This window comes from Bombus huntii, chromosome 11, assembly GCF_024542735.1.
Source record: "Bombus huntii isolate Logan2020A chromosome 11, iyBomHunt1.1, whole genome shotgun sequence".
Lineage (NCBI taxonomy): Eukaryota > Metazoa > Arthropoda > Insecta > Hymenoptera > Apidae > Bombus > Bombus huntii.
The window spans coordinates 3,524,210-3,551,314 of NC_066248.1; the positions used below are offsets into that span (position 1 = coordinate 3,524,210).

Below are 27,105 nucleotides of genomic sequence, written 5' to 3' on the forward strand. Positions count from 1 at the left end.
AGGAATTAAGTTTACAACGGAATTAGTAATATTTGTTTATTAGTAATGTTGCATTATTATTACTTTTATACATATTTGATATTGGCCATCAACAAATATGTTACAATTTTTATCTCCCCACATTCTCGTGTTTATTCGTTTGCTTGAAAACTAACGATATTATTTTATAATAATACATAATAATTCATAGTCATTGCGTGACAAGTACCAGTAGTATTCGTTAGTACAATAACTGTACACTGTATTTGTAGTTTGCTTCACAAGTAAACTATAAAAAAGTAATTGAATAATCGAATGAATTGTTATTCGATAAAGTGAAATAAAATAAAACAATTGTGATATCAATGTTGGTTACATCTGGTGGTGTAATGATCGTTTTTTTTTCTCCAAAACAAGGTGATATATACATACCCATTTAAGGTCGACAAGAAAGAAACTATTTAATCGATTCGTGGGACCGTGAGACACTCGAATCACAATATGCGTACACCGTTGCCGTGGTTTCAGGAATTGAACGTTTAAAAAAAGAAACTAGTTCTTCGTTATGCGGAACAAGGGTTTCAGGGCAGGATTGTTTCTTTTCTCTTCGTAAAAAAATAGTTTACTGCAAGTGCATCGAATTTAGCGCAAATCCCTAATCCCTCTGAACACGATCGTTCAAATTTTATGGAGTCAGTTTGCCGCTAAACGCGGGCATTTCAAAGGTGGTTAATCGATTTCACGATCGATAATTGCATCAACTTGTAAAGCAACTCGAAGCCATATTCCTTTCTCGTGTTTCCGGCGTGGAAGTTTTCGAGTCTTCGAACACGTTTGTGTCTTCTTTCATAAAGTTGTACTTTTTCAAAATTTCGAACGATTTTATTTTATCACATACTCAAAATTGTCAATATATTTCATCGGTGTTTCATATATCGTTGAAACCGGCCTAAAGATCCATTGTTTGTATATCTCCTGCGACCGTTTGTGTGACGCGGTCATTGATTAATTCTGTGATGCAAATTAACAACTCTCAAATCGATGTAACCACTTTTTGTTAGGAGTGCTCTTTATTTGCAAAATAAGCGACAAGTATTTTGTAACTTCGTCGTAATCGACTGCATATGGTGAGTACCTATGTATGTATGTATGTATATCATTGTTGTACTCATGCATCGATTAGATAGATCGTCGTCCCGTTTTTTGAAATTTCTTTTGTGAAAACCGACCAAAAGTTTAATACTCAAACATATTTGCACCTGCTTTAACGCTCTATTAGAAATGAACAAATTTCGAGCTTTCATCTTCTTGAAATAATAGCATAGCAAGGTAATGCTATTGTTAATGTTACGAACCATAGTTACTTTTTATGTTATTCGGTACACATCGAATAACCGAATGTATAATCGAAGCCTGTCTATCGAATTGTTTCTATTGTGTGAATATAGCGTTGTACGATCGGTTCCCACTAGAACTTCGACGGAAGTTTAAATTCACGCAGGCAAGTCAAGCGAAATGGTTTACAATAAGGAATACTTTTCAGAAAACACATCTTCGGACTCACAGCCGTTATTGTCAGTTGTCATGGACGTTACTAAATACTCGGTACATACAACGCGTAATTGGCAAATCGAATCGCTGTACCTCTGGGATCCTCTAAATAGAATATTGATTATGTATCTTTGATATGAACTGTTTCACACGAAATTCTCAGGTAACAATCGTTTTGTTTCGATACACGCATAACAATCGATAATAAACGTGCTATTTCATTTTTGGAACTTTATACAAAATCTTATCGTAACAAACGTCGGAAGTTACTCAGTTATCCAATCGGTATTCGATAAATTGAAATTAGGAATTCGTTAGTTCGAAACGTCAAAATTTTTATTCAAACGATCATTTACAGATGGCCGTTATTCGAGAATTTTAAATTTCTAGACAATTTGAACTTTGAATAACGTTTGAAAGCGCCCGTAACTTATCACTACGATCCACTTCGTACGTCAATATGATTTTCTTTATCGTTTAACAGATTAGTATACTGCTACAATAGTGAAAGACTTCACACGAAATACATATAATCGATACTCACAATAGAAATCGAAGCTCGTTTGCACGAGATACGACTCGTGGATCCCTCGTGTACGACATTTCGATTTTGAAACTTTTTATCGTTGAGATATGCCTGTATTAAAGGTGTGTCGTGAGATTGCTAAATCAATCGTGAAAGCAATATCTTCGTTGCTACGGCTATGAATATGGATAATTCAGCACTAAGGGTTTCCCTATTGAAAAGGCGTTTTGATTTTTTCTTTCTTTTTAGTAGCAACGATCGCATAGTAATCTTGGCCAATAATTTTCCGACAGCCCTGAGCAACGTTATTTCGCGTTCGTACCATTTTTTTTGCGTTCCTACGACATAACAATATCTTCGTCAGTTGTTTTCGTCGAATCGGCTGTATAAGAAAATTATCGTTCGTCCCTTTGCACTTTGCGTAAATTTTGACGTAACGCGCTATCGCGTCAAACTTTCTATCAAACATACTTTCCCATTTTTTCAATTAAAATACGTAATGGCGTAGCCATATTTATAAAAGTACCAGATTATTTAGCATCGATTGTATCCAAGTTTCGTGAACACGGTACGGCACGAAGAATAATACCGGTACAAGTGCAAAGGGTAGAAAGTTGTTGCCAACCATAGGAAGAAAACTAAACGCGTGTTGCGTGTTAACGTGAAAAGCATTGAAATACTAAAAATCGGTGCACGGTGGCGTCTACGCGTAAACGGTGAAGAAGTCGGTAACCCAGCGAACAGTATAGCGTGAAAAGAAGCGTCTCCGGGTGTGTTTCTAGTCGATTTTGCTTACAATACAGCGATCAACACAGTGGAACTACAGATTCACGCCTTTACTAAACTTTACTAACTAGTCGGACGTCGTTGGTCGCGGCGTTAATTCGCGACCGTGCAAGATCGAATTGGCCGAAGGTGCGCCGACCTACCGTGCCAGGCAACGCTTCTATCTTAGGACAATGCTCCCTTTCCTCTTTTCCGCTTCTGCCTCTTTACGAGTTTACCGTTCGTTTCGAAATTTCACGCTTCTCCCTCTATAGATGGAACCGTTTGGGACGAATCTTTGAAGGCTTCCTCGGTGTGAACCCAGTCATTCGCATTTGAACGATGAAAATTTGACGCATTGTCAACATATTCTCTTTTTTTTGCGATCGGTTACGATCAATGAAACCTAAACGAAGAGACAATCTGTGAGAACGATAGAGCATGATTCGTGGTATATGAAAAAAGAGGCGACGGTTCGATAAGATTTGGCATTCGTTCTGCGAGAGGAATCGAGTTACGGTGTCGTGTTCGCGATAAACGCTTTCGCTTGGAAACGCGTCAGTAAGTAAATCCGAAGGTGAATTCGAAGACGAAGCTGGTAATGATAGGAGCACGAAGTGTTTCGTTCTAGTCGATAAGCTAATTGGAGCGGTTGGCGAGCTCGAGAGGTTGGCGGAGGTTTCAGTTTCGTGCAGAGAGTAACGGAACGACGTTACCGACGTTCCCGCGCGGCAATCAGCCTCGTTCCAGCGGAAAGAATCTGATTTGCGCGTCAAAGTGAACATTGTTCGTAAACGGAATCGTTGATGGTCAACGTACGTGGGCAACCTTCGAGCTTCGTTCTTCGTTTTATCTCTCTTGCTCATCTATCCGTTGTGCACCACATCACGCCCGTACAGAGATTCGTAAATACACACGATAATTATACGAATGTGTCAGAAGCACGATAATAATCGATTAGTTTTAAACCTCGAGCGACGAGAGAGAATATCTTACAATAGGTAATGCGTTCATCTAGGCGCTACGATGCGTGCATCGCAGCAACCTTCCTACCGTACCACTCGCTCGACAAATCCAACGCAAGCAGTGGATAGAGTGTTTTCAATGGTTTTTTTTTTTTATTATCAATCGTTTATTTTCCATTATTTCTACGGAACTTTATATCTCCGAAAAAGTACAGCGAAAGTGATCGGATCGGTTCACGAGGCTGAAAGAAGCTACGAACGCGAGTTAGTCGTCTCTTCCTTTTCTTTTTTTTTTTTTTATTCAAAAAAGAAGCAAGTAACACGAGGATGATTCTTGTTCGTACGGATTTCTATGAAAAAACAAATTGGTTGATTGGATTTCCGTACGATCTGACAACGGTATTTCAATGATACAACGCTATAATCCGTTTAATCGGATTCCTTAAACAAGGCTGCCACGATGCAGGTTCGAAAGCATAGTGCGCCCGTGTGTATATAACAAAACGTCAACAAGTAAACGTGCGATAAATCAATCGATTGCAAATCGCCTTATAAATTGTATAAAAATCTCTATTTGCCTAGCTTAATGCCTTAAGGATACGGTATTGGGAATTTGTATAATTCCTACAGGTTTATGTCCAGTCGAAGAGACGCTGTTGCATTTATTATTTCTGCTCGGCAATCTCGTCTCTATATACTAGGAAAAGCACGCATGCCCTCTGTGCGCTGAGCGACAAGCACGGTGAATCTCATTCAGACTTCTTCTTCCATCAAACGAGTCGCCAGACTTTTGCAAATACATCCGAACAGTAGTATCCTATACGTACGTATATAACGGAAAGTGGATTTTGGTATTCAAAGTATATGTGATAAACGTAGATACGCGAACGATTTACGGTTGTGTATTTCGGGAAACGAATAAAATAGAGGTAAGAGAACGGTAACAGAAAGTAGACAGAGCGACGACGATCGATGATGATCCTGATCGTTTACGAGATACACGTTAGAACGATTCGAGTATTATTTTAACAGAGTTGATCGAAAAGGTGTGCAGATTCGATAAACGAAACGAGTAGAAACGTACATCAGAGAACGGTGGCAGCGTTTTTATCGGATCGAGACAGGTGATCGAAAGGAATCGCCGCGCGTCGGCACAGAGTCACGTGAGGCAAAAGCGAATCGAAAAATAAATCGGAGACACATGAGGGATAGCGAGTATTATTAATTGTCCGTCGTGCGATACGCGTGACAGGTGAGGCAAGCGCGTGCGCCACGCGGCACGCCCAATTGCAAAGAAAAAGCAGCAGACAGAAAATGATGCCGAGCTATTTCATGCTCGACACCTAATCCATTCACTCGAGTATTCACCGAAGTACTTTAGTATTTTTCTCCATTCTTAAATTCGCACGATATAAAATCCTAGCTTAGTATGGCCGGTAATTTGTTTCTCCTTGTTTCCTCGTCTCCCTCCCTCTCACACCCCCTGCCTCGCATCTGTCTCTTTTTCCCATTCCCGTAATCATCCTACGAGTTTTCCCCCTTTCTTTAGTTACGTCTATGTTACTTACGTCTTACGAATGGTTTTACATTAATCCGCAATTAGTAAATAGATAACCGCAAGCTTACGTCTAAGTTGAATTTACGAATTAGTGGTGTGTGTTATGTTGTATGACGCATAAAATATCAACGAGTCGCTTCAGCTATCCAACAGCAATCTCTCCTCGCTCACGCATAACATACTCACACACATACACGCTCTCTTGCTTCCCCTCCCTTTCTCTCTTTACCATTTTATTAGTTTACTTGCGATTTCGCGTATTGCAAAGCCCGTTTTATTTCCTCGACACGCAACAAACGATCCGTCGTTCACGCTCGTACGCATTCTTCCTCTCTGTTTCTTTGCTGCTTCCATTCTCCCTCTGGATCAGAAGCATAGAAGGTGCCGTACGTCAAACGATTACAGCATCTTTTTATTTTCTATCTGCAAGCTTCTTAATGGAATGTTGTGGTACAAATAGGGGAATCGGTAAGAACGAGTAATCTAATCGCCTATCAATTAAACCAGGCTTACGTCCGACTATTTTTCGCTTTTCTGTTGTCACGACTCTCTTTGTTCGTCCATCTCGCCATCGTCGAAACCGGGTGTCATACCTCGAGAAGAAAACCCGAAACGTTTCCATTTGTTGCAGTCGATTTTCACGAGGGAAAAACGCAGCGATGATACGGAGAGAAAATAATTCGAATCTCTTACGAGCAAACGTTACCCTATAATTTTGATCCGCGTCCCGTGATATAACAAAACGTCGTTGCGTCGTCCATAGGATCGCAACGAATTTTTACCTAGTGAAGACTACGACTATGTCGTTTTTCTTGGCAAAAAGAATTTCTCCGTTTTCGAAGCGTTGGTCGGAACAACGATCCGCATACTCCTTTCTCTCGATATAATTCGTACGTAGCTGTTTATGTAGGAACGAGTCGTCGTACGCCGTACAATGTACAATTTAAATATCTAAAGCGAGAGAGCTATCGGGGATCGTTAAGGGCTTCGACATTGCAATATTTTTGATTCGAGCGAACATCTAAGGTTCGAATTCTCTTGCCTATGTCTATCTAATCGCGAAAACTTTAATATCACTAACGCCTCGTCTCGACTCGTCTGCCGTTAAGATTTATCGATCGAGCATCTACTAGAATGGCAAACTTTCACGGGATCCATCTCCGATTGCTGCGCCGTGTATCGACCGACGATCGAATTACGGAAACTGAAAACCATTCCCTCCTTTCCGACGACACTTGCAACGCTTCTTTCGTTGTCGAGTACTACCACTCCGACCGTCTCGAACGTGTCTTGCTTCTCGTCGAAAATTACGTTACAACATACTCTGGCTAATCTCCCGTCCGATCGATTTTAACGCACGGAGCGTAGTGGTTCGCGAACGCGCAGTTGTTTTCCTCGAAATATTTAACAAAAATATAAACGCTAGGCGATTTTGCACGATTCGATATGACCGTTTAACATTCTAGAGTCGATCCGTTTGTAACCACGTGGGTCGCGTCGACCAGGGGTACACGGGCGTTTCGTTCGGTTCGTCGAGACTTCTACGTTCGGCAGGATTCGACTTTGGTTACGTCTATAGCGAGCCTTCGATTAAAAACGGTGCTCATCTTTTGCTTTCTATAATCACGTTCACGATGCATTCGTCGTTCCACTAAGAAGCCAGGATTATTTTCGAGATATGTTTCTGTGTATTGAGAAAAACGTGTACGATATTTAATTATAACATTTTTTTTCTTTTCTTTTGAAATCACTTATCTCTATTAGTCTATGATTAGAAACGCTAGATTTCATCTTGCTGCGTTCTCTCGTCCCTTCTCTTTCCCTCCGTTTCTCATTTTCGTCGTCTATTTTCGCATAAGTAGCAGACAAGAAGCCGTACGCGTTGCAACGCGTCGCTCGTAAGTGAAATCTACTTATACATATATGTACGTGTGTGTGTGTGTGTGTGTGTGTGTGTGTGTATTTATATATATATATAAATTGTTGATATTTATATATATATATGTATATTTATTTATTTATTCATTTATTTATATATTTATATTCGTATTTATATATTTATATATTAGTCTTTTTGAAATGTTTTCTCGTGCGTGCAAAAAATAAATCTCTCGACGCGATCGTTGCGTCGCGAGTGGATTTTCTTCTTTTCTTTCTCCCTTAACGCGTTTCTTTTTCCTACTTTCCCCGTTGATCCTGCGTTTCCCTTTTTCTCTCTACTACGCGCGTCCCGTAAAAGTTATAGAAACATCGCGAGACAATTTCAGCGACTCGTTCGTAAAGTTTGCTGGTTCGCGATCGTGTACCGAGAAATAGGAGCTGGCTGTAACGGCGAGTCGCTGATAAGACGATCGAGGATTCAAAAATTCCAGATTCGAAATTGTCAGCATGCGAAACGATGCGCGATCGAAAACGTGGCTTGTCCGCTGTTCGAAAATTTCACGAGAGCGAAGATGGAAAATGCCGACGAACGTCAGAATCTTCCTGTTTTTCGTCTTTATCTCCGCGCAAAAATACGCCTATCAGTTTACACTAGATTCTTCGAAGCACTAAACAAATTAGAAAGTATCGTCTTTATCGCGCAATGTAAAAATAGCGTTAATGTGAAACGTCGACCGAACAAGCGTCTCTTCTCCAGAGTTTCCATTTTCCCACTTAACTCGAGAGGTTTCGTTTCACAAAACTTTAATATTTACTCCCATTAGTGGAACATTAGTTGCATTACTTTATATTTGATTAAGGCGGCTTGGAATCAATATTAGGGTATTTTTGCGTATAAGGCATATATCCGACTCTTTGTTGTTTCCGATAAAACATCGATTGCCTGAAGCGAGTAAGAAAGACTCGGTGTCCGGGAATTCACGAGTAGTTGATCCGTTAGATTGCTCGAGAAAAACTATCGACTGTTGGAAACAAAGGAAGAAAGAGAATAACGCATACTTATGGCGAGAAGCGCGTAGAACGTTTGGGCGAAAGTTTCGAAACTCGACTTTCGGATAATCGACGTTGTATAATGTTTCGACTTGTCGAACAATAAGAAAATCGAATAGCTTCGTCGTATCTAATGGTCGACGCAATAGCAATATGCAACAAAGTCGTTCAAAGAATCGCCTAAAGATGCAACTAATTAGCGTCTACGATGAACGCAACCGTCTCAACGATGTTTAAAATGGAAAAAGCCGGAGAGGTTAACAGAAAATCGATTTCCATTGAGTTCGACTCGACGAGAAGTTCGTGTAACTTGAAACTTGTCCGTACGACAGTCGATTTTCGCTTAACTTCTCCAGCTTTTTCTTCGAAACAAACGAAAAGGTAAAACGAAATCGCTAATTGACGATACACAACAAGATATACGTACCGGTAAACCATTCTTACAACGGCACGATCCGACGTATACCGGTACGATGTCACTATTGCACTTCACTTTCAGGTAAAACCGTGCTACGATTTGACAAAACGATCACACGATCACACGATCACTGTGCAAACGAAACATCAAAAGAGAAGGATTCGCGTTGCGGCACAAATTTCCTCCGTCGTTTTTGCCAGTCGAATATGCTTTGTGCACGAGATGCGTCGCCGAACGATCCGAGAGTTGGACGTCGAGCATTTCCTTCATATTTTTCATCCGAATCTGATTTACTCTCCTTTCACACGGATGTCTCGTTTCTCTGGTCTTCGTCTCTCAGAACGACGACTATCGTCGAACTTTTCCTCAGGATCGTCTCTCCTCGATCGCTTTCGACGCTCCGAATTTATCCGTTACAATCTCTCGTTCGTTTGCTCGCGACGTAAGGAAGTCGTGTCGAGGTATTTTTATTCGGTTTTTCGGTTAAATGTCGATCTCTCCTTTCGGATCGGTAATGCCTCCTTGAAGTCTATTTCGTCCTCGGCCGAAGCTTCGTCTCAGGATCGTTGCTGCCTCCCCGGCGTTGGATCGTTTCTCGATCGGAGATAGAGCGAGCTGCTCGTACGAGGGTCACCAGAATCTCTGGGCACTGTCCCACAAGTTCTTCAAGCTTGATCGAAACTCGAAACGGAAGTTCTGGTAGTATCACGCTATGTTATTGCCGCTCATCGTTGTTACGCATTTTTTCTCCGGCGTGTTTTGACTCTCCGAATTACTACGCACCGCCTTTGTCGGACTTCCAGGAGTCGGCGTCGCGTCGCCTGGTAACGGGTTGTTGTTGTTCGTTGACGTGGAACTCCTGCGACCGTTCTCGCGGGTCGGCGATTTCACGTCAAACACGGAGGTGTCCGATTCGATGTCCGAGTCGATCTGAAAACAGTAGTTCTCGATTCACCATGTTTCCCAAATCTCGATATTGTTATTGCGTGGGACTAGCTACGACTAATGCGTAATTGGCTACTATACGACTGATAATGACAGCGGAACACGGTTACTTTTTAACGAGAAAAATCATTTCGTTTCGTCTAATGGCTTGTCTCGTCAATGGGTTTGCTAGCGTGCCAGCGGCTACTTGGCTATTTGCATCTAACGTAGTTTCCGGTACACAGCGCGAACAACAGACGCGTTATTTTCTACGCGTGCTATATACTACGAGAAGGGACTACGAAGGTCGTGAATCGCACGAGCAGGAATTTGTCGATATCGATACGACGAGTACATCGAAAATTGGCTCGACGTTCAAAATTAAATAGAAGGCTATCACCTGTCGTAATTGCTTTCCACGAAGAATGATTTTTGCGAGATAAGGAAAGAATTATCGCGACAATGATGCGAGGGAGGAGGAAGATGACGATGCACTACCTTGTTGAAACAGACTACCTGTCTGGTAGCTGGGTGCGGGCTGAGAAATAACCGTTCGCTGGTGTCGCTACCGCAGCTGGAACTTTCGCTCATCTCCGTGGTAAATTTTCGAGATGCTCGCGGACTAGGCGGTGCCGCGCGGCTTTGCCCTCCCAAATTTATTCCTACGCTTCTCGAGCAGACCTGCGACTGAATGTGCTCGCAGACCCTTCGAAATCTTCGGATGTTTCCTGAAAGATAAAACATCGATGGAAAATTGAGTCGTCGAAATCGGGATGCAACGGGATTACCTCGTCGATTAGACGCGCGCGGTGTAAATCAAGCGGCGCGCGAACGAGCGACAAACCGTAAGAGAAAAACCCGAGAGCACTGCGACTTGTGACTTGTAATTATACACGCTCACATACGTCGACAAGACGGCAAAATTCCACTGGCCAAGGTAACATCGATCTAGTTGCGCTTGGACGATTGCCAAACGCCACCACCTTACCGATCTACCCTTGTCCGCGGTTTGTTTCCGAGGGTGCTTCGTACCCTCGGCCGTCCTTTCGTATCGCCAACTCGATATTTCGCAAATTAAAGTCGCGCGCGAAATTCTGCAATTATCCAGGAGGCGAAAAAACGCGAAAGCTCTTTACTATCGGAAATGAAGAAGGTTGGCGTTGCGATGGAAAATCAGAGAATTCACTTACCGCTTAGCAGAGTAAAAGTAATAGCGAACAATGGTTCGTTCGGCTGTTTCGATATGGCGCTAATGTCCACTTGAAAACGGACTTGTCTTTGGAACATTGCCGGCGCCGTACTTCCCCTTTTGTATTCCACTTTGAAGGACATCGGCGAGCTTACGCTGTGAGACAACTCCGCTATCTGTTGAACGAAACTTGCCATTAACGTGGGCCCGTGTAAACAGCGTACACGAGCGTACGACGTTTCGATGTAAACTTACCGATAAAAAGGCGTGAATCAGGTCGGCTTTGACGCTGGCTAGAGCCTTCCCTTTTACCAGAATGGTGAACGTTTCGTCTTTCTCCGTGGTCATCAGACTACCGAACCATGATTTCTTCGTAAGTTCCGGGGAGGAATCCGGCGTGAGATGTACCTTCGCGGAACAAAGCGAAGCACGTTTAATTTCTATTCTTTGCTTTCTCCGCTTCGTTGAAAAAGGTGAAAAATCAAGAGAGCCTACCTCCTCGGCGCTTGTGAGCAACTTGCGTCGATGAAATCGGGGACTGCCAAGGAACGAGTTCTTGATGGTCGTCAACCTCGATCGCCAGTGATGAGCGCTAGATCCGGCGCCGGTGTGCGGCGAGCCTGGCGGTGTAACGCCGACCGCGACTACTGCGAAACGGACTATTCTTTACCTGTACCATCGCGTATCCTTTGCGTTTCGAAGCGAACGCCAAGTTACAACGAGCGGCCATGATCTTCGCCACGACGATAACAAATTATTTTGTCGGACAGAAGGTAAACGGGTTTAATCGAATATTACGTGTATTTTTAATTGCGCGCGATAAACGCAGAATCGGATGTTTGCGTTGTACGCGAAGGCGGTTAAAGAGCAAAAGAACGCGTAGCATCGTCTGGAAGAAAGGATGCTTCTTCCGTGTTTCGGCCGATCACGGTGTTGAAAAGAGGGAGAAAAGAAAAAGAAGAAGCGAGTGAGCCACATAGAGGCTCGTCGACGATGAATGCACGCGTATCCAGTCTTTAACAATGATACGTCGTACGCGGTGTGTGCTCGTTATGCGGCGTAAGCACGGTCACTTGCATTTTTTAAAATCGTTCCAGCTATTAGCTCTTTCTGGCAAGATAAAACACGCGCACTCAGACAAGGCTTTCGCCATTTGCCCCGTACAAACACTCTGGACACCTGCGCCTCGTTTCAGCTACTTTTACCCGTTTTACCAGGTTGCAGATCAAACGTTCTTCTCTAATTGGATGTTTATTTATGCCAATGACTCTACTCTCTGTAGCGACACTCGACAGTAAACTTTCCAACGGTTCTGTTCCGTGGCTCGCTACACAAAGACCCTATCCTTCGGACAAGACGATTGCCAGATGTCGATACATTCTTACAGAATATTTTCAGCTAGCCTAAGGACCCGCTATAGACCTTAGGATTTATTTAACTTAAGGTCCTCCAAAGGGACAAATAGTCTTTGTCTTAACAGTCCCTATACCCACTACGGGAAGATGCTGGAAATCTGCTTTTCTCACGTACGACGCTTGCCGCTAGCAATTTTCTCTCAGGGGCGGTTAGCATCCTTTTCCAACCACCAACACAAAATTAGCCAATTAACAGCGACGTCCATTTCCCTCACTTTCCGAACCAACGCTTTCCTCAACGAATCCGATGATCTCGTATCCTTAGACACACCCCATGATAGTTTTCCTATGCAGCATCATCGTGACGGAAAGTTAGTCGTTGGACGCCTGTCCGAATTGATAGTTGGTAGTTGGCAGCAATCGCTGATCCGAGTTGCTCGACATCTTAGGCAACCATCGTCCGAACTTGTATCGCATATCGAAACGCATCGACCCGAGTTCGAACTTGTAATCGCGAACCGCGAACCGAAATTAGTAACCGCGAGTTTTACGCCACTTGTACACATAGAATATATTGTTAATTAATATTTATTGTTAAATATATTCGAGCGTTTCTTCAGTACCTATCACGACATATCACCTCAAACTGGTGACCCCGACGTGATCGACAGCGAAAAGAGGTGTGACCGTGATAGGGCTACCGAGACTTCGATCATCGCGAATCTAAGACTGTGGCAATCTGGATCTACGGCTACGACGAACACGGAACGGCCCTTCCTTCGGGTCTACGGTCGCCGGGATTTGAACTCGGGTCCCGAACGTTCGTAACCTAAGGCGCGCGCTAACCACTGCGCTGCCGTCGTCCCGTGGTAGTTAGTGTGGAGTGGCGGTATTTGTTGTCGAGTGCCGCCACATCTCCGATCGAAGTTTACGAGAAAGCAAACGAATTCCTATGTACCGTCGTTGGTGGATCGCGTTTTTTAGCAGATACATCAGGTAGCTCCAAAAGTTTCTTTCGTTTTATAAGGAAACAACAGATGCGCAACATTTCTATTATTTTATTGAATTACGTATGATCCATTTCGTTCTATGAAGACGAAGACCACGACATTTGACAGATTAGGTTTCACGTTCGTATAAAGATGCATCGTTGTAAAAGACACGTTTGTAAAAGAAAGACGCTTTTCGGACGACCTAATGTATTTTGGTACGCTTCGTAACGTATAAATGCATCTTCGAGCTTTGAGCCAGCTAACTAGTTTTACGAGGATTTACAGTCGATTAATTCGCGAAACACAATCTGCAGGGCACTTCGGAAGAATGGATTATTCATCGAAATAACGTAACCTGGCGGGGTGTATCGATTGTGTAGAAGGACATCGGATAGTTTCTTGTTCAGCGATCTAACGCTTGGTTAGATAACGCCATTAAAATCTCGACGTTATTTCTGCAAAGTGTTTCGTAAACTGCTATTAGATCCTCGAATCGGTCAAGCTGTGGTGTTACATACCGTAAAGCGGTAATTTCACTTATCCTTTGTTTCCGCGCGTCTTGCTCGATCGAATCCTCGTCGAGCAACGGGACCAAAGACCCGTAGAATAATCGGGGTTTGCCCCGAACAAGAAATTCGATTATTAGCGATTTCTAGGCGAACGATCATCCGTTTCTTCGCGTTGGACTATCGCGAATGACAACGAGGAGGTTCCTTTAGGCAAAGTCTCGTAAAACGACCCGATCGATTTTTATAACGCCGAGTAAAACCAGAAAGAGAACAAGGGAGAAAATAATGTGAACGCTCACCCTGCTGGACGTCGTTTATTTCTATTCCCACGTTGGGTAGAACCGGAACAGGAGCCACGACAGGCGGTGTGCTGGTGTTTCCGTTGCCCGCTGCAGTTGTTACCGCCGACAGCCGATGAGGACTCATCGTCTGGCCTAGATGCGAGGTCGGTGGTGCCCTGTGAGGACTTAGCAATCCTGCGACAGCGTTCGAGCCGTGCAACGGCGAACTACCTGGCGTCGATGCGTGCGAATGCGACGCGTGTGTGTGGCATCCCGTACTTGGCGAACGACGCGCATGATGCCTAGTGCTGGAAAAAAAGAAAAGAACGTTTCGTCAGTCTAATTCGCGACAGGTTTGAGCACGTTTGAGACAAAGATCGTGACCAGAGATAGACAGATGACTCGAGCGACCGCTAAAGGGTATTTGTTGCGAACAACGTTGGCATTAGACGGGATTATAGCGACAAGTGGTATTAGCGTCGGTCCTGATCCGCCCTTGAACGATCTGGCGCAAGCGTCTAGACTTTAGAGAACGATATTCGGGATATTTGGAAGCCGCGACTCGGACCAGATTGTGCGTTGTTTCGCGAGTTTGGCGTTCCATCGATTCGTTCACGGAATCGGTTCGTCGCAGGATGCTCGAGACACGATTCTAATCGAACGAAAGCTAATCGTGCGAACGAAGCTCGCACGTGACACGTCACGAGGGGAGAAAGCAAAGAGAACGGAAGAAAGGTACCTAAAGGGAATACACGTGAAATCGTACACGCGATGCATTCGCGTCGGGAGACCAATCGCGGTGGTCACGCGATCGTGAACTTCGACGAAGCCCGGAGATAGTAATTCGCGAAACGATCGAGCGTGTCGCCTAGCCTAGCAGCTTTTCACACAATGGTCGATCCGATTCGTGATACGCGACAGGAACGATCGTTTTCTATTCTACTTACCTCGACTGCCTTCGAGGCGTTAAAGGAGAACCGTGACTGATTTCGCCGAGATTCAGGGCCGTGCTACCGTTTACTCGACACGTGTCCACTCGCTTTCTCGGTGGATCCGCTTCCAATTGTCCGGCGGATCCTCTCATGCCTCCTCTCATTACTTCCAACTCGTCCTCGCACGCTGGTCTTCTCCGTTTTCGCTCCAACAGTAGAAAATAGATCACCTTCTCCGTGTTATGGCTGCACCGAGAAAACCGTAGAACGTTAAAAACGACTGAAACTGTTCGGAGAATACGTACAGAAAATTGAGATTTAGATTCTTTAGCGATTGACAACTTTTTATTTGTCAACGCTCAATAGGAAGATATCTCCTTTGATTTTCAGAGAAACGCGCGGCAATGGGACCAAGAAATCGAACGGGGACAACTAATCCCGAGGCAAATTGCTAACTTTGTCTTTTCGTTCATGCCATCACGCTTACTTCGGGCTGAGGAGTTCTTGAATCAGTTTGTCCCGTTCCTTGAAGCAACCTAAGCTCGCGATCGCTTGCAATACGTCCGGGTCGATCGCCTCCACGGACGGAATAACGTGCGTCTGCACCACGTCCATCATCGACAGCTCTAATTCTAACTCGCCTTTGCCCGCCGCCGTCACCCACACGTGCCTGTTTATCTCCGCCAGCTGAGGAAATTCGAAATTAGGATCCGTTGCCTGCCGCACCATTTCTCTCGAATTTAGCCCGTTAAACGTGGGCGCCGAGTAGTCGGCTTGTTTTGTGACAGTTGCATGATCGATGCAACCGATGGACCCTTCTTTCCACTTGGAATCCTTTTCGACCAATCAGACCAACCGTTTAACGGACCAACAACGAGATATTAAAGCGAAACTAACTTACCGTTAGTCTCTTGTCCGGATCGACTTCGATCATCCCCTTCAGCAGATTCTGACATTCGGGCGGCACGAAGTGCGGTATGTAGAACACGCCTCGTTTCACTTTTTCTAATAATTTTCTTAAGTTGTCGTCGTCGAAGGGCAACGCACCTACCAGAAGCGCGTAAAGTATCACCCCGCACGACCAAACGTCTGCCTTCCTTCCGTCGTATTTCTCACCCTGCAAACGCGCAATTATTCCGTGTTTTTCCCCCCTTTTAATTAAATTCCCGACAAACGGGAACTCGGCTAACGATAAAATAGTAGTAACTCGTCTCGATGGTTTTGTCGGCGGGCGGCAAAAGGGAAACGCAAGAAAGCAGAATGTGTATTTTAAAAGACCGTGATTACCGTTTCGTTATCAATCTTTTCCTCCTTTTCTACGGCTAACGACAGAATTATTAAAGTTAGGCAGGCGAAGCGAATACTCGCGCAGGCTAGAGACGAAACTTACTCGAATCACTTCGGGACAGGCGTAATGAGGAGAACCGCAGCTGGTTTCCAGCATGGAGCCGGCAGGTTGCAACGACGCCATTCCGAAATCCGCTATCTTGATATTATTCTTCTCGTCCAACAACAAATTTTCAGGCTTCAAGTCTCTGTGACTGAAAAGGAGAAACCCGCGACCCGGTTATATCGAGTGGTACGCTCCACGCGATACCAATTATTAGGTTGTCCGGAAAGTGTCTTTCTTTCAAACATGTTTTTTACAACAGTGCAGCCTCTTACAAACGTGAAACCAAATCTGTGAAATATCGCGGTGTTTATCTTGATAGTATAGTATAGTGCGTAATTCGACAAAATAATATAAATCAATAAACGTTGTGCGTCTATTATTTCCTCGTAAAACGAAGGAAACTTTTCGGACAAGCTAATACTACAGCGTTAGGGCGGCTACAGACGCGGGTCTTCCCAAATAACTCGACTACAGTCGGTCGAGTCGACTAGTCGAGTCAATTTTTCCGTTCACGTACAGCGACTTACTAGAATTTCTAGCCGATGAAGCCGTCCGTGGCCGCCCTTACCCTAAATGGTGGCCCGGTTTAGGGTCACGTAATTTAAATGTCCGATCGATCGAAACCGATGTTATACGGTGTTCCTGCGAGAAATTAGGTCCGTTTCTAGATTTATTCGATCGTGGTAGGTATCCCCGATGTTATCTAGAACTTGGGGGACCCTTCTAGTCTGAATAAAACTCTGTTATCGAGTCGTCGTTACATACGAAATTAATGGAGAGAAATTTCGCATCGTCCTTCGAACGATATGGTTTTTGCGTCGAACCAACTGACCGAGATTTCTTTGGATACGCTTTGGCGACAGATTTACCAAGTGTTCTTCGCTTGCGTATTTCCACGAAATATCTCTCTTCGACCCGATTCTTTTCAAAGCAACGTTTTTATATATTCGAATAGAAGAGAATTTCACATTACTCACCAAATACTATGACTATGACAAAAATCTAAAGCAGAAATGATTTGTCGAAAAAATCTCCTCGCTTCCTTCGGCGTTAGTCTACCCTTTTTCACTAAATAGTCGAAAAGCTCCCCGCCCGAAACGTGTTCCAGAACAAGATATCTGAAACGAACAAGCGCAATTTCAGTGCTGGTACACTCCGACTTTTCCGAGCGTGTATTCTCTTCTCTGCCACCGTGAGTAATAGGTCCCGTGAGTAAAACACTTTTGTCTAGTCCGTAGATTTTCCTGTTTTCCCACTCACTCACTCACTCCCTCTCTCTCTCTCTCTCTCTCGCTCTCTGAGTTTGTCCGAGTCACCGAATACTCTCTTTTTCAAACGGCCGAATTAAAGTTCAACGACTTGTGCAGCTTGATGAATCTCGGGCGGGTCTCGGTTTTTCCTCGACTCGCTCAAAGCGGGAAAATTCGCGGAAAAATTCAGTCTCTTTCTAGGTACTCACAGATATTTCTTGTTCTCGTATACGTCAGAGAGGCCGAGCACGTGCGGATGATCGATCAGTTTCATAATCGCGATCTCCCGTTCCACCTTCATCAGCACCGACTCTGACAATTTTTCCCTGTTGATGATCTTGATCGCCACCTTCTTGCCCAACACACAGTGGACCCCGAGTTTGACCAATCCTGAAGCAAACGTGTTCGCGATTAGCTGTTTCCTTAATTCGACCGATACGCTTTCGTCGACGATCGTTTTCGGAAGAAACTAAAACTTGAATTCTGTTTCGGATTCTGTCTCGGATGGCGCGACGCCGCGTCGCGTTGCGTCGTTGCTTCGGAACGTCGTATCACTGCGAACGAAGTAGCCCGGCTCGAGTGGTACAGTCGTTTTTAGTCGGACAATCTCGCGAGAGAAAATCTGAAAAGCTGCTGAGTAGGGTCGCGGCAAGTAGAGCTCCTTGTGCAAAGAGTGGCTCGTTGTATTCGGCCTGGATCAGCGCGATCGTCCTTCTTTGTCCGTTTCGCCTTTTTTTTCTTGCTCGACGAATCTTTTGGGAAGCGAAAAAAAAAAAAACGAACGGCTCGATGTTAGCCGTAAAAACCGTTTGTTCCGTTAGTCGCATCTACTTTGTTCGTTTTAGTCGCCGTTGAGCGCGGCTTTCTCTCGATCCGCGTTGTATCGCCAGGGCAAAAGGCAATTCATACCGGTGACGTTGTGTCGCCATTGAGTCTACTGCTCTTTTAAAGCTACGAGCAAGTTCGTAAAACACGTTCCGTACGACGATAACAGTGGAAAAATGGATACGATGTACGACGCGTGACGTATTTTTTTCGAGATTCGAGTCAGTGTTCGAGAACCTTCTGCATGATCCTATGTGTGCATTTCTTTCCTACCTCGGTAAGCAAACAGAGAGGTTTCAGCCGAGTGGTTTCCAGTTGCTTCCATTTGCTAAATCACGGAAAGTTTTCCAGCAAGGACTTTGCGTCGAGCCTGGCTTACGTTACGCGCCATAATTCGATTGGTAATTTCGCTAATTTCACACGCACGCCAGCCAAGCGCTTTGAACGCGAGAAACGCGACCACGAGATTGGAAATCGTAGAGCAACGCAACGACTGTGATTCTTTGCTGGAAGTTGAATTACGGAGTTTAAGAGCGGCAGGGGGAAAAAGTAGTTAAAATCGTGACAAAGAAGAACGGAATAGGATACGCTTTTGTCGTTGTCAACTTTAATCGAAAACATACATTTTGTGCTTCGAGTAAATCGAATGACAAGTTTAAATTGGATCGCGAGCATTCTCCGCGCGGAAACGCGCAAACTTAAACGATTCGACGTATTTAGGGTAAATTCTGGAATATTTCCGTTGTGCCGCCAACGGACGATCGACTCGTGCTTATCGTTCCAAGCGTGCAACATCGTGTCGTGCCGCGCCACTGCTCTGTCATCGTGCAACGATAACGTCGTTGAAGCGGTTACTTTTCCTTCTACGATTGCAATTCTGCCGTCTTTTGCTTCGTTGTTTCCGTGAGACCCTCTCGTCCAATTATTTCGCCACGATAAGTAGTCGACTGCGGGCGAAGGGTTGTACGGTGAACGGCAGTTTCGAATCGAGTAATCGCGAAAGCTACGCCGAAGATGTACACGGACGACGACGAGACGTTTGGAGCGGAAATCTGGCCGGGTAGCTAAACGTTTGAAACGTTTCGACCACCGCAACCCTACTCCAAATATCAAACGACAGCCCATGGACCGGTTTACGGGGCTCGTAATTAATTCGCGAATGCACCCTCGTTCGTGAAATTACTTTTCAGCCTAAAGATACCGATACAGACACTCGTCAGCGGAGTGAAGCACACGTTTTCCAAACTTGATCTCTGTTCTTCGTTGTGTCCGCGCGCGCTCCACTGGTCAAAAGCGTTTACGAGCGTTCCACGATTACGCGGAGAGTCTGTAAGAAGGAGAGCGTCGGATTATTCGACTGCCGTTAACGTCAACGAATCGCTTCAACGTTTTAGAACGGAAGGCAACTTTGACGTTGGCGAAATCGAATTGCAAATCAGCTATGATTTATTGGGAAATTATTGGGAAGCTGAATACGTGGAAACGAGCTGTTCGTACGGCCAAGAATTACGGCTCTAGGGCGTAGGTATTTGCGACGACAAGGAAAATGAAAGATAGACGGAGAAAGGGAAAATATGATGGAACAGATAGGAGGGAATAACGCGGAAAGGAAGATTTATAGGACCAGCTAAATTGGCTTAAACCGTCTCCGAAGACCACAGCGACGCGATGTCTTTATCCGTTTAAAAGCAGCCGGCTGTAGGCTCCTCCCTCCTTTTGTTCTTTAAGTAGAAGGGCAAAAAGAAAAAAAGAAAGAAAAAAAGAAAAGAAAGAAAACGATGCAAAGAAGCGTCGGCGACGGCTTAGAAGAATCGAACGACCTTCGTCAATTAATTAATCGAATGGCCTTTCTGCGAGTCCGCTTTTACGATTTTCCTGCTGATTATAATTCCTCTTCCAATTTATCGAGCATTTCATAACGCTCCAGACGATTTTTCTTTGTCCCTATTAAACACGACCTATCCTCGTTACGGCCACACATTCGACGCTAACGAATCGGAATTTTGTATCGAACCGGATGACGGAAAAATTGTTGGCGATCGACGCGCTCCAATCAACCATCGTTTCGTATCGCGTTTCGTTGCGAACGGACAACGGAAGAAGGTCGCCGGTACGTTTCGAACAGCGCGTTTAAGCGATCGCAACCGCGATCCACGTGTCGGTAAATCGGATGAAAATTTGGCGAGGGACGTGGACTGGTCGCGCTCGCCAACAAATCGACGAGAATTGCATTAGCGTCGCTATAGGGCGTTAAAGTGCACTTTCCCTAACGACTTGCATCACGCACGATTTACCGACATCGATGCCAGCCATTTTCCCTCGTGGAAATCAATCTCTCCGAAATTTACATTTCGACCGTTTTGTAACGCAATTGGTGCCGTACCTACGACACGCAACTGTCGATAACGCGTCGCTGTTTCCTCGATATTCTTACGGTGCACGAGTGTACGTTGCGTCGACGATAATTCGATAACGCGATGACGATGGGAACACGTTCTATGTACGCATCGTCGATCTCTCGTTCTCCGATCGTTACGTTGCTCTCGCGATAAAACGCGATAAACGGGAGGCTGCGATATCAGCGCGTTTTCACCTCAAGGTCGTTCTATTTTCTAGCCGCTTCATTATCGAGTGTCTAGCTGATGGAATATTTAAATATCGGCTAGTAATTGCGCTACGATATTTTAAATATAGTCCTCGCGTAGGCAAATGCGCGCGTACACGAAGCTAAGTACGTATAATCGGCCGTTTTATGGTATAGAGCAGAGAAGCCCTGCTCGTGCCGAGGATACGTCGGGGACGACGACGAGTCGATCCGAGCCTACATCCGTCAAGGTACTGTTCGCGACTAATTCGTCGAATCTGTGTCAGACCATCCGTGTCGACTTTCCATGCTGGTTATCAGTCTGGTAATCTTGTATCGCTGCTTATCGTCGAGTCTTTTCTCGTTTCGATGCAACGAAAATTGCAAATCTAGCGTGGCGTCAAATCTCTAATCTGATCCACAGAGTTGTCAATCAACGTCGATTCAAAATGAAGAACAAAACGCGCGGCGAGTTTTCCTTTCGATGGTTCAAAGGTATAAACGAAATAAATAAAGCTGGCGGATACGCGGACGATATGCACGAGCGAAAGACAAAGCGTCTACGAAGCGTCAAATATGGTCGCGAGATTCTCGAAACGAGAACGGAAGAATTTATTTTAAACGCTATCGTCGACGATTCGCTCGGCCGATGACCCACGACGCAACACGCAAATGTATTTACCGGCATCCCCTTTTCGTATTCGACAGGACCGCGTTCGCCAACCAAATCGAATTATATCTCGATGTTTCACGGATTGCACGCTTCATCGAATTCTCTTGAGTTCGCCAATGCACGAACGTCCGCTGTGCGTCTGTCACGGCTTTATCGGCAAATTATTATCAATCCAGGCGTATATTAATTCCAAAGGACTTCTTCGTTACTTCCCTTCTGCGAAATAACGCGTTCAATGAACGAGAATCCGCGACACGACGAACAAGAGCGCGCGATCCTTTGCTCGAGGACGAATTTCGCATTCGATGGAAGCTGATCGTCAAATCTCTACTCTGTTCCTTTCGCCTTGGCATCATTCCGGCTTGTCGTTGTTGTCCGAATAGTTCAAGGTTTGCGCGTATAAGTACAACGCGTAGGTAAATTATCGCGTGGGACGATTTCGCGAGGAAGAAAGACAAGCGGATTCCGCAGTAGTCCAATTTTCCGGTTTACCTTGTTCCAACGCGACGTGACGTGGCTATTTGATGATCGAAACGCGCGATCTCTCAAGGATATTTGGCAAGCAAATCAGGTTAAATCGTCCCTATGGGAAGCAGTTGGCTGCTTGGCAGATTTAATAACGTTCCTTTATCATTTCCTCTTTGCGCGATACGAATTCGCCTCTGCAATTCGTTTAATAGCAGCCAACACTTTGCAACTTTGAAAGAAGCACCGTTTACTATAATTTTATAATTTTAACCGCGTGATATTCGGTCGCCCTCGCTCGTCTAATTCTCCGGCGTCGACCGCGAAACGGACGCTTTTCCCGTCTGTTCTAACCGCCGAATAATTTTTATTTTCAACCGTTTGCTATTCGAATTTCGTTTAATTCGGACCAATAAATCGACGAGAGTGGCCGGCCCGATCGTAAAAAGAAGACGATGAAAGTTGACACGAGTACGAGGAAGAATTTGTTTTGCCGCATAACGTTCGATCGCATCGATTTGTCGCGTCACGCCCTGCGAGCTCTCGAACTCGTTCATCTTGAAGCGCGGTCTCTGGACTCGAAAGTTTCTTACACGACACGGGCTAACTATAGCAATAACGACAACGGTAACCTTCGCTCGCGGGACGTCTTCATCGATTGTCGCGGTGTATCGCGTGCACGCGTACCTGTGCTTCGACCACAAACGAAAATTACCATTCGGTACGCGACTCGCAATTTCATTAGATTCCACTTTACTTCGTCTCTCGTGGAATTCCGTTCCTGGATACAGAATCCATCGGGATATCAGCACTGGAACTACCACGCCGGTCAGAACGACTGGGTTTACAATTTTATTTGAAAATTTCTACTTCGTGTTACGTTTTTTCCCGTCATGATGTAATGACTTTTGCAACGATAACCAAAGAAACGATATAACGAATTTTATTTTCCCTTTTTCTCTTTGCTTCTATTCAAAATCAAAGCAATTTTGTGGTTAGTTATATCAATGCCAGTGAAAATGACTGGCACTTGTCAAAGTGTAAGAGGGTCCTTCAATCTGTTTACCGAAGCCGAATTAACCAGTTGCCTCGTTTCCTACGACTTCCCACGCGTTTTTCAAATTTCTGCCGCGTACCGTTCAATACGACGCTGTCAATTACGAGGAAAGTTCCGGATCGATCACGATGCCGACGCTGGAACTACCACACCAGTGAAAATAACTGGTTTTACGATTTTATAAACGTGCCAAGCCTTCGTTTAGGGATTATGGTCCCGGATCGGTTGATAATATCAAAAATGTACTGCACAGCGTGGAATTTCTTTTGTAAGAGAGTAATAAATGTACAAATATTCGATAGAGTATTTTTCAAAGACCGGTCGTTTTCGCTGCTTTTGGTAGATATAGCTTCTAGGGTTAGTTAGCAGCGTGGGAGTGTGCCGTGTCGCGTGATGTAAATCCCCGCGAAACAGCACGATTTTCTACTCGAACGAACTTCGTGCTCGTACGTTTGGTGGCAATAGAAATCGTCGTTCGACGCGAAGTCGAGTCGAGTAGAGACGAAGTCGGAGCAAGAACAGAGTCTGAAGCGCGCTTTGTAACATTATCGTTCACTCTCGCGGGGGTGACGCACGCTTCTCCATCGGAACCTGTTCCTGGTTGTCCTCTCCTCTGTTCGTTGTACGACGTAGCCGCAAAGAATCACGTTGAACGGTCGCGTTTCTCGCGAAACCACTACCTTAGCTCCTTTGTAACTTCGTCATGAAACGTAATCGGCTTTAATCGGTAAAACATGACGAGTTCGCGTTTTCTCAAAGTCCTGGCTTTGTCTTCGTTCCGTACAGGTCGATACAAGGTTTCCATAAGCAAAATTACGCGAGAGAAGAAAAGACGATGTCCGTTTCAAAGCTGAATCTTCGTTTAACTCACCAACTACCGACGCGGAATTCCGTATTGGGTCTCGTTCTCAATTCAGTTTGTCCGTTTTTGCAGCACTTTCGTACGTGATTCTCTAGCCGAGTAATCCAATATTTTCAATTCTAGCAATCACTTTCTTGAGAAAATATATAGAAATAGAGATGGACATTGTTTTACGTTATTTCTCGATAGATCACGGATAGGAATAAATCGCACAGTTGTAACATAGTCTCGCTTGAAACGAATACAGTGATTTTTACGTATGCCACGTTGGAAAATATCGCACTGAGTCAGGATAATCTGGTCGCGGTCGTCCGAGGGTTAATCGGTCAACCTGATTACTGTGTAGCACGACGATTGTTTCAACGATTGTCTCGACGGGCTTTTGTTTACGCGACCGAGTTCACAGAAACAGTCGCCGGCTCGTAGCACGGAAAACTGTATACGCGGCGAATGAAAAGCGCATTCTTCTTCCTCAGGGAACCCGTTTCTTCGCGATTCTGGTCGCTTTGGGGGTAACGCAACGCGTTAAAAGACGCCACGTTAAAAGCGCTCGCGGCAACCCGTTCAAGAGGTGGGGTAGCTTCATCCTCCTCTCTCTTTCCGATCCAGAATCGTTCTTTAACCGTGTAACGAAATTCGTTTCCTATGCAACCCGGTTATATTCTCCACGGAACGCGATTATGCCGCTGGATACTCTGTGGAAAACCAGAGGCACGTCCTTGGACCGTGGACGATCGAACGAAGCGTAACCAGCAGCCCCGAAGATCCTTTCTCCTTCGAATCGATCGATGTACCGACCGAAAAGGAAAGCTACGAGATCGTCAATGGAAGTCACGTAATCAGCCGGTAAATTATCGTTTCGTGAAAAGTTAATAGCGCGCGTTAGCTATATTTCGTAACGTAAATAGAACGAGAGGGGTCGTACGAATTTCGTCGAAGGCTCGATGCGACTGCGTGCTATGATATCTCGCGTGACCGACGTTGCATCACGTTGGGGGTGATACAACAATGTGCAAACCGAAACACGCATCGAGCTCTATTTATACCGTAGCCATGCGGTTTACTAAAGTAACAACCTATAGATTCCGACATAACGGTTAATTCGAATTTATTCGTCCAAAGACTGTCTCTCGTTCCAAGACGAGTAGCTTAAGAGGAAAAGTCGTTCGTCTCGTCTCGAGACATTGTTCTTCCCGTAAACTCGTCAATGCGGATTCTTGGCGTCAAAGATCGAAAAGAGTCTCGATCGGACGAGCGTGGAAGCTTCGCAAACAACGTATCGTACGAGTCGTGAGATCTTTGAGGTAGAAAATGCGCGAGGGATCCGCTGCACTTACCTGTCTGGCCTTTTCCCAAGGTCTTCTCCAGTCGATAAGGACCAACGTACTGATGGGTCTCCTGGGTGTTGGACCCGACGGGGCTCTCCTTGCCCTGCATCGTCGAGCCACCTTCCTCCTGGTCCGCCAGGTTGGCTAGATTATCCTAGAAACCCTGGCTTGCCGGTAACGAACCTCCTGCAAACTTCCTTTTACCACCCACCCAGCCAGCGTACCGGCCTCTTCCGCTCCTTTCTTTCCCTCTTTCGCTTCCTCCTTTCGCTCCGTTCCTCCTTTCTCCGCTAGACTCTCCTCCGGTTTTTCTTCCTACGATTGGTCCTCTCTGTTTCGCGTGCTGCCCGTCCTCGCAGGATCACTCCGTGACGGAGCGGTGTTTCGTGTCCGCGATAATCCACGGCATGGCGATCGGCCAGTAGACGACGACCGCTGGCAGATCGTTCTGCCGGATCGTCGAAGGGAGATACCCCCGTTCCTTTCGACGACGAGCGAGAGGACACGGGTGGCGACGGCCACGACAAATCGAAAAATCGACGAAACGAACGATCACCCGAAAACTTGCCCACCACTCGGCTCTGACACATACACACGCACTGTCACTCGCGCGACCGGCCTTTCATCTTGCGCGGCTGCCTCTTGCGGATCCTTTTCATGGTGGTTGGCCGATTCGCGTTCACCGAACGGGGGCAAATGAGGAAACGGGGAACTCGTACGAGTCCGGAATCGGTTGGATCACGAGGTGGCACGAGCACGGGCCACGGCGGCGGTTCTAGTAACATGGGGTGGACTCACGTGAACGGCTCACGGTCGCTCCATCACCGGCGGCTCCGTCGGAAACCGAGTCGCTCCTCGACGGAGCCGCGTTCGGCGCCATTGCGACGTAACCGACGCACTCCGACTTACGGTTTGACCGTTCGCGAGTCACCGCGACGATCCGCTGTTTCGGTTCGCGAAACGCTCGCGGTGTACCCTCTTCTATCTACGACGGTGCTTTCTCGCCCTTCGCCGTTCGCTCGCAACCACCGAACCTTCGTTCCGCACCAATCGAAACGATTTTCCTTTTTCCGATCGTTTTCGACCTTCGGATCGCCCTTTTCGAATCCACGTCCAGCCAACACGGGAGGAGACTACGAAGCTCACCGACTGTCCCTTTACTCCCCCAGTACCTCCACCCTACGCGGACTCATGCACCACCACCACCACCACCACCACCGTCACCATCACCGCCACTGCCACCGCCACCGATATTTCACTAGATTCGCTAGAAACTTGTCCGAGGACCGGATCGATTCCAACGAAACACCCGCCAGGCTTGGATTTTCTTTTCGTTTCGACGGATAGTCGATTTATCCAGCCGTGTGTGGTCAACGATTTGGCCCCTGTCGTTCGCGGATGACGGAGCTGACGACGAACCGCGGCGCTCCTAGTTCGATTACGTGTTACACGGACACCAACAGAGGGGGTAAGTTGCGCGCGCACTTCCAAACTCGTCGCCACCCCTGCGGCCACCCCTTCCTTCACTCTGGCTGAATCGGTGGTGCGTAGCGACCGCTTCGAGTCTCTTCGAAACCGTCCCGTCCGATGAACAAATCGTTTCGGATACGTTCTCGTTCCAACTTCGTCTCTCCGATTCCACTTTCGATTCGAATCGAGCAGACGACGTTCACCGAGCGTCGACATCGTCCACACTCTTCGAGCGAATTCTCGCGCTTTATCTCCTCGATTTCACACGCCGCTTCTACGATACGCCGATCTGCCAAGGCAAACTCGAATCACGTCAGCCAGAT

General features: G+C 45.7%; 1 protein-coding gene across 4 annotated transcripts; it reads right to left on the reverse strand.

Moving 5' to 3' along the window:
* Nucleotides 1-22: 22 nt before the first annotated feature.
* Nucleotides 23-26,763, reverse strand: LOC126870900 (serine/threonine-protein kinase BRSK2). 4 transcript variants are annotated; one of them, XM_050629076.1, is made up of 14 exons: nt 25,322-26,763; nt 17,728-17,908; nt 17,246-17,386; nt 16,266-16,416; nt 15,777-15,992; nt 15,363-15,562; nt 14,891-15,121; nt 13,962-14,251; nt 11,302-11,453; nt 11,062-11,214; nt 10,808-10,982; nt 10,116-10,345; nt 8,703-9,623; nt 23-3,227 (listed from the first exon to the last, which is right to left on the reverse strand). In XM_050629076.1, the coding sequence occupies exons 1-13, from the start codon at nt 25,419-25,421 to the stop codon at nt 9,399-9,401; spliced, it is 2,445 nt and encodes an 814-aa protein (XP_050485033.1). In that variant the 5' UTR covers nt 25,422-26,763; the 3' UTR covers nt 23-3,227; nt 8,703-9,398. The 4 variants fall into 4 exon arrangements, with proteins under 4 accessions (XP_050485033.1, XP_050485036.1, XP_050485032.1 ...); XM_050629079.1 differs by having other exon boundaries at nt 10,134-10,345; nt 11,302-11,465; XM_050629075.1 differs by having other exon boundaries at nt 11,302-11,465.
* Between the last annotated feature and the right edge of the window lie 342 nt (nt 26,764-27,105).

Bases quoted from the DNA above. Each gene is read 5' to 3' on its own strand.
- LOC126870900 (XM_050629075.1), bottom strand. From the start codon at position 25,421: ATGCAGGGCAAGGAGAGCCCCGTCGGGTCCAACACCCAGGAGACCCAT. The intron at 15,993-16,265 runs GTAAGTTTCGTC...GCGCGTTTGCAG, and splicing joins CCTGTCCCGAAGTGATTCGA to GGTGAGAAATACGACGGAAG. The intron at 15,122-15,362 runs GTAAGCGTGATG...TTCTCGGTGCAG, and splicing joins CAAGAACTCCTCAGCCCGAA to CCATAACACGGAGAAGGTGA.